Genomic DNA, 12,581 nt, shown 5'->3' with positions numbered 1-12,581 from the left:
GGAGGAAGAGGTTTGCAATGAGTGGAGTTCGCGCCACTGCACTCTAGCCTGGCCAATAGAGTGAGACTCCATCTCAAAAAAAAAAAAGTTATGATTCTAACTAGGATGCTGGTATTGCTTCTTTGCTAAATTGTAAGCAGCTTGTGCATTAAGACCAGATCCTACATAAATTCTGTAGCATTAAAACATTTAGAGGAGAATTCTTCATCCTCACAGTACTCAATGACATTGGATCTAGTACCACATATATAATCTCTCCCCACTATTCATGGACAAATTGGTTACTGAAGATTATTTTGTTCTTTTTACTCCTTAAGACAAAAATATTCTTTTAGAATTATGATCCCATCTAATTAAACTTAAGGGCTTCTGCACAGCAAAATAAACTATCAACAGAGTGAACAGACAACCTGCAGAATGGGAGAAAATATATGCAAACTATGCATCTGACAAAGGTCTAATATCCAGCACCTATAAGGAACTGAAACAAATTTATAAGAACAAAATACTAACAACCGCATTAAAAAGTGGACAAAAGATATGAACAGACACTTTTCTAAAGAAGACACACATGCCACCAACAAACATATGAAAAAAATGCTCACTATCACCGATCATTAGAGAAACGCAAATCAAAACCACAATGAGTACCATCTCACACCACCAGAATGGCTATTTAAAAAGCCAAAATATAACATACGCTGGTGAGGTTGCAGAGAAAAGGGAACGCTTATACACTGTTGGTGAAAGTGTAAATTAGTTCAACTATTGTGAAAAGCAGTTTGGAAGTTTTTCAAAGAGCTAATAACCGAACTACCATTCAACTCAGCAATCCCATTACTGGGTATACACCAAGAGGAACATAAGTCCTACTACCATAAAGGCACGTGGACTCGAATGCTCACTGAAGCACTATTCACAATAGCAATGACATGGAATCAACCTAAATGTCCATCAACAACTGACTGGATAAAGAAAATGTACATATACACTATGGAACACTATGCAGCCATAAAAAAGAATGAGATCATGTCTTTGGCAGGAATGTGGAATAAGGGGGAGACCATTATCCATAGCATACTAACACAGGAACAGAAAATCAAATACCGCATATTCTCACTTACAAGAGGGAGCTAAATGATGAGAACTCATGGACACAAAGAAGGAAACAACAGACACTGAGGCCTACTTGAGGGTGGAGGGTGGGAGAAGGAGGAGGTGCAGAAAAAATAACTATTGAGGCCGGGCACAGTGGCTCACACCTGTAATCCCAGCACTTTGGGAGGCCAAGGCGGGTGGATCACCTGAGGTCAGGAGTTTGAGACCAGCCTGACAAACATGGTGAAACTCCATCTCTACTAAAAATACAAAAATTAGCCAGGCATGGTGGCACATGCTTGTAATCCTAGCTACTCAGGAGGCTGAGGCTCGAACCCAGGAGGCAGAGGTTGCAGTGAGCCGAGATTGCACCACTGCACTCCAGCCTGGGCGACAGAATGAGATTCCGTCTCAGATGATAATAATAATAATAACTACTGAGTACTAGGCTTAGTATCTGGGTGATGAAATAATCTGTACAACAAACCCCTATGACATGAGTTTACCTATATAACAAACCTGCACACATATCCCGAACCTAAAATATAAGTTAAAACAAAACAACCAAAAAACAAGTTTAAAAAAAAAATTAGGATCTCAGCATTAATATTATAAACAATGATACTGTACCAACCTAGCATACAGTGCTCAATTCCTTTTTCTGTAAAGGTAATATTCTTTTTTTTTTTTTTTTTGAGACAGAGTCTCGCTCTGTCGCCCAGGCTGGAGTGCAGTGGTGTGATCTCTGCTCACTACAAGCTCTGCCTCCCAGGTTCACACCATTCTCCTGCCTCAGCCTCCCAAGTAGCTGGGACTACAGGCACCCACCACCACGCCCAGCTAATTTTTTTGTATTTTTAGTAGAGACGGGGTTTCACCATGTTAGCCAGGATGGTCTCAATCTCCTGACCTCGTGATCTGCCCACCTCGGCCTCCCAAAGTGCTGGGATTATAGGCGTGAGCCACTGCGCCTGGCCCTGTAAAAGTAATATTCTATTTAAAATTAACCTTGGCAAAGCCAACAAAAATTTACCAAAAATTTATATGAAGTAATTTTCCTTTAAGGCAAACCAACCTGAAGAAATGCAGTAACTTGACAAAGCTCGAGTTACCACTGTAATGAAGTTTTTGCTAGCTAAAACGCCCACCTGAAATGAATGAGTCATTCAAAACTGAGTAACTATAAACATTCCTAACTAGCTTTGAAGACCTCATTTCAAATATTGAAGAAAACTGCCTTATGGCTTTGAAATTCACTATTTCAAATGGCATGCTGATAATCACATAGAAAGATTACATATGTCTGATAGTGATGACGTAAGTATTGCTCATTCCTTTGATCAGCACATTATTTCAAGATTTTTCTGGGGGAAAAAAACATTTTAACTTTAAACATTCTTGAAAATTTAGATATATAAAATTAAAAATTCACCACCAGTTTCCTCTAAATAGTGAGCTTTTGTAAGCATTTAATATTTAACTTAAAAGGATATGAGGCTATTTATACAAAATGTCCAGTACAGGGAAATCTACAGAAATATAAAGTAAATTTGTGGTTCCTTAGGTGTGGGGGGAGGAAGGGATGGGAGATGATAGCTAGAGTATAACATTTCTTTTGGAGGTGATGAAAATATTCCAAAATTGACTGTGATGATAATTGCACAACTCTATGAATATATTAAAAATCACTGAATTGTATACTTCAGATGGCTGAATTGTGCACTAAAACCTTTAAAACATTTGAAAGGAGATATGATTGTACACTTCAGAAAAAGGAGATCTTGTTAGGTGGACACATACATAATCTTACATATGTATATAAACATTGAATCCCATTAATTACTATTCATTTCTAGAGGATGAAGAAAGTTATTGTTCTCATAGTTAAGGTCCTAGAAAATCAATCCCTAGTAGAAAAAGACTACTTCATAATTATCCATCATTATGATAATCTGAATGCACTGGCTTCAATAATGAAAAACTTAATAAACCTACCACAGATTTCAGATCAAACACTGGTGGTATTTTCAGTGCCAAGAATGAGAACAAGGTTTGGCGAGACATCTATATACATAGCACAGTCCCTCCCAAAAATTCAAGGAATTGGCCAGAATTTGGAGTTCTCATGTAGTGCATACCCCTGCGGGTGCTGAGGCCACAATGGACCTCAGAGGGGACCTCACTCCTGCTTTCTAGGCATTTCCCCAGACCCACCCTCTTTCTTCAGTCACATCAATTCCATTCCAGTAACCTTGGCCCATAGAATTCCTGTCCTGAATGACAGCATGCCGCCCCTTGCTGCCCTCCCTTCCTCTGTATCAAACTCCAATTCCTAGTCAAACGCCAGCTTCCCAGAAAGGCAAGCGCAGAGCAACTGCTATGATCCAGAGGGTTTCAAACCAAAACCGGCTTAGGGTTGAGGAAAGTAGGGGAGAGAACTCTGTTCCAGAGAGGACAGGCCTGCCAAGGAGTACAACAAGGTAAGTTAGCCCTGAGTCAGCAGACAGGCCTGAGCCTCATCTATCCCATGTGGTCCCTTCTTTTCAAAAAGCTCAATTTAGGGGCAAAGGAACTGGGATAAACTCTCTATGCCCTGCCTCTAAGAAAACCATTAACCTTTTCTCCAGAAAAATTATATTAAAAAACAAATTATTTATCCTTTTATAAAAATATTCCTTTGAATAGCTTCACTAACTTTTAGCAAACATTCATGGCCAAGATAAAAGGCCTTATTTTTAAAAATCAATATTATCATAAAACTTGAGTTCAGTAACATTAAAGTGCTAAAATAACATGGCTCGACGTTTTCTAAAATCCTTAAACCATAATGCTAAGAAGCTTTATAATCAATTTTTTTTTTTCTTTGAGACGGAGTCTTGCTCTGTCACCCAGGCTAGAGTGCAGTGGTGTGATTTGGGCTCATTGCAATCTCTGCCTCCTGGATTCAAGCGATTCTTGTGCCTCAGTCTCTCGAGTAGCTGGGACTACAGGCAAGCACCACCACGCCTGGCTAATTTTTGTATTTTTGGTAGAGATGGGGTTTTGCCATGTTGGCCAGGCTGGTCTCAAACTCCTGGCTTCAAGTGATCCACCCACCTTGGCCTCCCAAAGTGCTGGGATTACAGGTGTTAGCCACTGCATCTGGCCTATAACCAATTTTTTAATGAACTACAAGTCACTGATAACCATTAGTAATTCCTATTTAAACACAGAGTCAAGGCGAACCAAATACTCAAAGGCCATTTTAAAGAACATCAAGGACCACATTTTAATTTCTTAGACCCTATCCAGTGCATGCGGAAACTTACGCTCACAGTATAAGCCATGAACTCAGAAATTATATGAATTTTAATATATTTCAACTAATTCAATTATATACTTACATAAAGCTTTAAATACAATAGTTGGTAACTGCCTACTTTATTCCTCACCAACCCACTGTACATCCCCAACTTACTCTGCCTCTCTCGAAACAGTACAGATGAAACTGCACAGCAGGCAGCTACTCGGAATCCCTCTGACTAATAATACAATCAGTCTGGGTCAGCTTTCAGTCTTGATTACAGAACAGGTAGTGAAGCTCCATTATCAGTGCTCTTAAAAATCTTTACCTTCCAGCTGGGCGTGGTGGCTCACGCCTGTAATTCCAGCACTTTGGGAGGCTGAGGCAGGTGGATCCTCTGAGGTCAGTAGTTTAAGACCAGCCTGGCCAACATGGCGAAGCCCCGTCTCTACTAAAAATACAAAAATTAGCTGGGCAGGCGCCTGTAATCCCAGCTACCTGGGAGGCTGAAGCAGGAGAATCACTTGAACCCAGGAGGCGGAGGTTGCAGTGAGCCAAGATCATACCACTGCACTCCAGCCTGGGGGACAGAGCAAGACTCCGTCTCCAAAAAAAAAAAAAAACTTTACCTTCCATTAAAACAAAAGAATTTAGAGAAAAACAAAGGCCTCTATTTTTTTTTCTCCCAGCCTTAAGCATGCACAAATGGATAACAAAATTAAAGGAATTAATAGAAATTAAGCAAAAATACAACTTGAAAACACACTAAAGTTTAAAAAGAAAAGTAGCTCTTCAAATCCCATATCCTTATACAGTATATATCTTTTAGAAAATCATCTTTTTGAAAGCAATTCAATAGAAACACATATGAGAAGGTGTGAAGAAATGGAACTACATGAGCAGTGCAGGATTCCAAATGGTTTAGGTAAATTCACAGAGTTGTGCAACCATCACCCCAAAATGAAACCCCATCCACATTCACAGTCATTCCCCATTTCCCCCCAACCTTTTCTCTCTTCCCCAGCCCCAGGAACCACTAATTTACCTCATAACTCTATAAATTTGCCTCTTCTGGATACTTCATATAAATGGAATCATGTACTATGAGGCCTTTTGTGACTGGCTTCTTCCACTTAGCATAATGCTTTCAAGTCTCATCCATGTTGTACAATGTGTCAATATTTCATTCCTTTTTATGGCCCAATAATATTCCACTGTATGGATATACTTCATCTTATTTATTCATCCATCAGCTGATGGACATTTAGATTATTTCTACTTTTGGGCTATTCACAATAATGCTGCTGTGAAATATATGTGTACGAGTTTTTGTGTGGACGTAGGTTTTCATTTCTCTCAGGCAGATATACCCAGGAGTAGAATGGCTAGGTCATATGGTAACTTTACATTGAACCTTTTGAAGAACTACCAAACTGTTTTCCAAAGCAGCTCCATCATTTTTACTGTTTTCCAAAGCAGCTCCATCGTTTTTCATCCCCATCAGCAATGCATGAGGATACCAAGTTCTCTAAATCATTGCCAGTACTTGTAATTTGTCTTTTTGATTGGAGCCACCCTAGTTTGTGAAGTGGTAACTCACTGTGACTGATGCTCTGTATCTTAAACGAAGCCCACACATTCTGAAATGGGGACTCAGCTATTCTTCTAAGTTACACTTTTAAGTATAAAATATGCCCAACTGTCATTCTTAAAACCCAAAATAAAGCTGCATAATCTAACACTCCTTTAATAAGTGAAAATTCCACCTCCATATAATATGCACCATTATTCTACCCCAATAATGTCCAACTGCCTGACCTTTCTAAATAAAGATGTCAGGCTAAGTCATTTGTACAAGTGTTAGTGCAGTAGTGGAATACTTAAACATATAACAACAAAGTTTTTGTCTTCCAAAAAAGAACACTGGATTGGAACTCAGGTTTGTCAATAATCTATGTGTAACCTGATAAATCACTGAACTTCTCTACACCCAAGCATGGTGTTCTGAGCAGCTCACAGAACTACATCCTCTGAAGTCTCTCCCAGATACAAAGTTGTTTAAGCCTGAAAGTTTAATGAAATTTGAAAATGTACGAACACCCGTGATAAAGAACTAGCTTTGCACAGCAGAAAAAAATTTATCCTTAGTAGTCAGATGGGCTGGGTTCAATTTCCAGCCCTGCCATTTAGGAGCTGTATGACTATAGGTACATTATTTAGCATCTTTATATTCCAGTCTCCTGGCCTGCTTCAAGAGGTTATGAAGATTCACTAAGCTGCTATAGCCAGGGTGTGTGACATAGCGGCCAGCAAAAGTAGACATTTAAACGCTAGCTTCTGTCCATCTTTCTGGTAACTCTGGGCAAAGTTTCCCAGCAAATGAAGACCTCTTAACAATTGTCATGGACCACTGAGAACTGAATGTGAGTCCTTGTGACTTGTGGGATTCCCTTATGAAGCACGTCCATAGTATGGTCTAAAAATTGCTAAAGTGGGCTATCAACTGGCTTAAAACAAGGCTAGAAGGGGGTTCCGGGAAGGAAGCCCAGGGATGAAAAGAGCAGAGACCTCATTTTTGTCGGTGACATTAGAGTGAAAACTTCTCAGGGCTCAGAGGCAGGCTGGGCGCAGAACGGATGCGCAGGAGACGACGGTGAGGGCTGCATTCGCATGACCCTACTGGAAGCGCGGGGCTGCACCGCGGGCTAGTGGGGTGGGGAGGGGGCGGGGGAAGGCTCTGGGGGAGATGGATGGGGGCCGGCCAGGTGCGCGGCCAAGCCCCGCGCAGGAGGACGAGCCCCTTCCCAGCTGTGACTCCACCGCCTTCCGCGCGAGCCGGCCGCCTTCTCCTACCTGATCTGGTTGTCGCGGAATTTGTTGAGATGCGGTTGGTTGAGGTAAATGGTGCGGGCGGGTGCCTCCAGCTGGTCTCCAACAGACGTGGCCCGGGACATCTCATCCTCTGCCTTCTTATAGCCCAAAGAAGAACGAACAGGTCCTGCAGAGACAGGGCGCAGGCAGAGAATACGACACAAAGAAGTCAACCGCCAGGCGGGAGGCTGCGAGCGCGGGCCGCGGGCGGGCGGCCACCGGCGGGGAAGGATGCTCGGGTGAGGCGGGCGCCGCCTATGTACCTTGGCTCCCCCTGGAGACGCCGCCGCCTCTGCCGCCGCAGCCACGGCCGGCCCCGCCCCCGGCCCCGCCCACGCCCACGCCCACGCCCCGCGCGGCCCCCGGCGCTTGTGGAGCGAGCCCCGCCCCGGGAGAGCCGCCCCCAGTTCCTGCGCTCCCTCCCTGCAGGGACCGGGCCGGGCTGGACGCCCAAGCTGCTTGCCGGGCCGGGGAGGGCGACTGCGCGGGGACGGCGGGGGCGCCAAGGCCAGCGGCACTCCCAGCCATCTGGCCGAGCGTACCCTCTAGTCCCGGGAACTGAGCTCTGGAACTGGGTTTTCTGGGATCCTTTGATCTTCCTTAGGAAGAGAGACAGCAGCAATGGGAATGCGCCCTGCAAGCAGCCACCGCAGAAGGAGATGGCGAAAGCACACCTCTGGACGCTAAAAATGGGCTTCCCAGACCCCAGGGTGAAGAGCTCGCTCCCACCATTGTCTGCAAGGGATCCGCTGCTCTTCTCCCTACATGCACCTGGAGACCTGAGTGCAGTAGCTGTCCCAACCCCAGCTCTGGACCAGCGCGCGAGCTTTCATTTTATTGCTTAAATTACTGTTTCTGTGGTTACGTGGCAAGCCAGCCTAGCTCAAGATTTGATTTCAGTCCTATGGGTCAAGCCTTTTTGGGTGGACCCAAACCCCTGCCCCCCAATAACCTTCACTTGAGACGTTCCAGCCTAGACCTAGAGAAGGATCCAGTTATTACTGAAACTGGTACCCGCACATAGATCTTAACCTCATCTCCAACTCCAAGGCAGCATCCCTTGTTAGAAGGGGCTGCCCAGCTTGAGAAGTGACCTTCAGAGGAGAGGCGTCTGAGATAAAGGATCACAGAAAAATTAATACTCTACAGATGAAGACTTATCTTGTCTTTCTTAAATATACATTCGCCATCTAATACCTGCCATGCTTTCCAACTATCAAAGAAACGGACGTTGCACACCATTAAAAAACTGACATCTTGGCCGGGCACGGTGGCTCACGCCTGTAATCCCAGCACTTTGGGAGGCCGAAGCGGGCAGATCACGAGGTCAGGAGATCGAGACCATCCCGCTAACACGGTGAAACCCCGTCTCTACTAAAAATACAAAAAAGTAGCCGGGCAAGGTGGAGCGCCTGTAGGCCCAGCTACGCGGGAGGCTGAGGCAGGAAAATGGCGTGAAGCCCGGGGGGCGGAGCCTGCAGTGAGCTGAGATCGCACCACTGCACTCCAGCCTGGGCGACGGCGAGACTCGTCTCAAAAAAAAAAAAAAAAAAAAAAAAACTGACATCTTACGCAAGTAAACCTTCACTTCCCTGTTACAAAGAATACTTTTCACTGTCATAGAGAAACACTTTTAAAGAGAAAGTTTTGGCTACATCATCTTTTTAAAGTGATTAGAAGGATGATAATCCTTATCCTAAGAAAGGGACAAGCGAAATGTAAACTCGTTTACTGAAAGCTGACGTATTATTCCGAATATTAAGTAAGAGTTAAGTCTGAAGTGGGCTAAGGCTTCTCCCTTCACCTAGATGGGGACGCCTAGTGGGTGCAGGCTCCGGGGCTCAAGCCAGGTCCCTGGTCACAGGCCAGGCACACTCCAGTTTTCCTCTTGCTTTTTGCGTGTGCCCACAGCACCCTGGCTATTCCTCACTCAGACAGGATCCCTCATCTCCTTCCCTCCAACCTCCCACTCTCTGGGGTCTTTCTGGCTCCATGGGACACTGCTTGGTCGTCTACTCATCAACAAGCGGCAGCAGAGAGCAAGAATCCCTTCTTCCAGACTGTCTGGCCCACCAGCTGGGGCTCCCGGACTTCAATCAGGGAAGGCCAGGTGTTGGAGCATTTGCTGATGTAAGACAGATGGAGAATATTTTTGAAGCTAGCCTATATGGAAGTACTGCTTTTCTCTCTGCCCACTAACCCTGCCTTAGTGGAGGTACTGGTAACCCTCCACAGTACCAGATATCATCATTACCTGATTTTATTTATGGATGCTCTGTCTCACTGCACCCAGGAGCCCAAGCTCCAGGACAGTAGGGACAGGCTGGGTTCACTGAACAGTGCGTGGTCAGAGTGGTTCATTGCTCACCTAGCGGCTCTCAGTTCCCCTGTGCATTAGTATTACCAATGCAGCTTTCACAATGTATTAGTTCCCGGGCCCTGCCCTCTCAGATTCTGTGGTTACTGTGTTTTGTTTCTAAAGCTCACTAAGTGATGCTGATGAGCACCCAGTCAGGATCACTTGTTAGATGCCGCTGAGAACACAAAAACAAAAGATCAGGTTCCTGCCCTTGAAAATGTTCCCTCAATTAAGGCATGAAGGTGTAACCATGGTTACTTACCAGTGTGTGACTAAGAGTGGGCCCAAAGGTGCTAAGGAGGCTCAGAGGTCAGCAGCCTCTTTGTGCTGGGAGGGCAGGTGGTGGAATAGATTCTGAGTACAGACAGAAGAGCCTGGCAATGTGGGTGAGGTGTGGATTAGGAAAGGGAAGGGCATTGTAGGAAAGGGAAGGGCATTGTGGGCAAGGGCAAGAAGAGCTTAAGCAAAGGCCCAAGCAGACAAAATTGTATCAGGGCCAACTAAAAAAAACAAATCAACCCTGAGGGTCCAAATTGGGAAAAAGTAGAAAAAAAGTTCACCAAAAAAATAGCCTGTGACCAGACTGTGGATGACTCAATGCCAAGCAAAGAAGCTTGAACTTCATCCTGAAGGTCACAGGAGGCCACAGGAAGTTTCTGAGCAAGAGAGAAGAGCATCTGGCAGTGATGGCAAAGGGGGAACAGCAGAAAAGGAGAATTTTTAGATAAGTGGACCAGGTAGGAAATTAATTCTACAATCTAGAAGCAAGATGATAAAAGCATGAATTAAATGGAGGTTGGGATAAAAGGATGGACATGAGAAACATCTGAAAAGAAAACCCTGAGCTGGGCACGGTGGCTCATGCCTGTAATCCCAACACTTTGGGAGGCCAAGTTGGGAGGATGCCTTGAGCCCAGGAGTTCGAGTCCAGCCTAGGCAACATAGCAAGACCTCATCTCTACCAAAAAAAGAAAGAAAGAAAGAAAGAAAACTCTGCAAGATTTCTGGGGAGGTGAGGTTTAAATGTGTGCACCAGGAAACGAAGAAACATGAGACCACTGAGGTTTGAAGAAGACTGGGACAAAAAAAAAAAAATCACTGATAAATAACAGGAACAATAACTTTTCCAAACAAGAATTTAGATGTTGGATAACAAATATTGGAGTGAAAAAAATTATTGACACGAGTAAATAGTGATGACAGAATGAAGTGGAATAATATCTCCCACTTACCTACCTAGCATGCTTCAGGCCAACACAGCTTTCTATACCACAACAGGGAAAACCTTGGGATTTTTTCCTAGGTAGAAATAGTTATACCACCCCGCACCTGTCCCTAAGATTCAGATAAATTTTTTCTACCTCAGTGGCCTCATCTCAACCTCATCCTGTATTAGAAAAAAAAATTTTCAAAAAAAAATTTGTGGAAAACATATTGCCTAAGGAAACATTATACCATCTACAGCAAAGCACATTATGACTAAGGTTTCATGAGATAATTCTGAGTTAATGCATTTTGCAAATACTACCACATAAAATGAGTATATGCTTACACCTCCACCATTTAAACAGGTGCTGTGTCAGCAGAGAGTGGGAGTTCAATAAATATCTATTAGTTGAGAAAGAAACCAAAGGGAAGGGAAAGAACTGAGAGAACAAGAGTAAGCAAAGAGAAAAGCACTAAATTTGCCCGCACCCTGCAAAGTGGAAATGCAGACAAGAGAGTGGAAGGTCAAGGCCGTGAGGGCAGAGACTTCATCTTGTTCATAGCTCTATCCCTGGATAGAGTGCCCTGGATCATGCCTAGCACAGTAGACAGTCTGAAAGAATATGTCAAATGAATACATAAGAGGCTAATGTAGTAGATGACTTTTAGGTACCTGCCCAGCTGCTGAACCAGCTGCTCCCTTCTCTGTCTCCCTTGAACCAGACCTCTTTCCTCATACAAGCCAGGGAGCCCATCAGCTGGGTCATACCGTGCAATACCATCTACTTGTTACAGCTCTTTGGACCAGGGATGGTTACTTGGTCCAAATTGGGCCACCAAGGGTCTCTCTTCTGGGAACTTTGACATGGGAACTAGTAGGGACCATTTCTGCATATGGCTGACCTATTAACATATACACACCAGGTCTCTAGATGGCCGTCTTCTACCCTCTGAGTGGACCAGGAGACAGAGAAAGGAATTTTTTTTTTTTTTTTTTTTTTTTTTTTTTAGATAGAGATGAGGCAGCAGTTTTTTCGGTCCTAGGTCCAGTCCTCTCCGAGATCCCAGCTGCATTAGGGGGTTTGGGTTCCATGAGCCACCACTTGATCATTCTATAAACTTCTCATAACCACGTATCTTAACTAGTGTGGTAAAGCAGTATGCAGAGAACCTGTTTTTCCCTATAAGATGGAAAAGCAAGAAGGGTTAAAGAGGAGGGACAAATTCCTATTCACCTGTAGATCACCACCAGGTGCCCAGGATTTTAGATAATCTAGCACAGATGCTGTTAAATGCTACAAGCCAGACCCAGGAGGCTGAATCTGGCAGAGGAAAGTCTTCACAGCAACATCTGGGCCAGTAGGTTTTGATGAAGCCCCAAAGTGGGTGGGAAGTGCAAGACTAATGAGATAAGCACCCCTGTCCTCCTCCTCCTGCCTTCAGAGTTTCTGCCCGGGGTTGGAGAAAGAACAGAATGTTAGGAAATCAAGAGAGATGGTAGAGAATGCCCACCAGAGACCAGCAATAAGAGGACAGATGAAGAACAGGGAAGGGCAGAGGAGAGCAGATCAGTTACAGTAGATACACCAGTGACCCACAGAAGCATGAGGGGGTGGAAGGGGAGGGACACTCACTCAGCAGCTCACCTTCCACCAGCTCTAGCTCTCTGGTTGATGTCTCCTCCATGCACTTTGTTCACTTCATTGTACAAAACATATATTTTCATATTTTCAACCCTCTAACCACATGATTGGTCATGTTTTT

At 44.2% G+C, this 12,581-nt stretch overlaps 1 protein-coding gene across 4 annotated transcripts in view; it reads right to left on the bottom strand.

Moving 5' to 3' along the window:
• The window catches only part of ATP8A2 (ATPase phospholipid transporting 8A2), a 652,717-nt gene that overhangs the window by 549,704 nt on the left and 90,432 nt on the right, over positions 1–12,581 (bottom strand). For 2 of the 4 annotated variants that reach the window (XM_031001328.3, XM_055359710.2), the window contains exon 2: positions 7,235–7,379. In XM_031001328.3, coding sequence (XP_030857188.2) covers positions 7,235–7,379 — 145 coding nt within the window. Of the gene's footprint in view, positions 1–7,234; positions 7,380–7,515; positions 7,583–12,581 lie in introns of those variants that run through there. The other 2 variants (XM_055359711.2, XM_031001329.3) reach the window with 2 other exon arrangements.

This window comes from Gorilla gorilla, chromosome 14, assembly GCF_029281585.2.
Source record: "Gorilla gorilla gorilla isolate KB3781 chromosome 14, NHGRI_mGorGor1-v2.1_pri, whole genome shotgun sequence".
Classification (NCBI taxonomy): domain Eukaryota; kingdom Metazoa; phylum Chordata; class Mammalia; order Primates; family Hominidae; genus Gorilla; species Gorilla gorilla.
The sequence above is the reverse complement of the archived record's forward strand: the minus strand, read 5'-3'. Positions and strand labels throughout refer to the sequence as shown.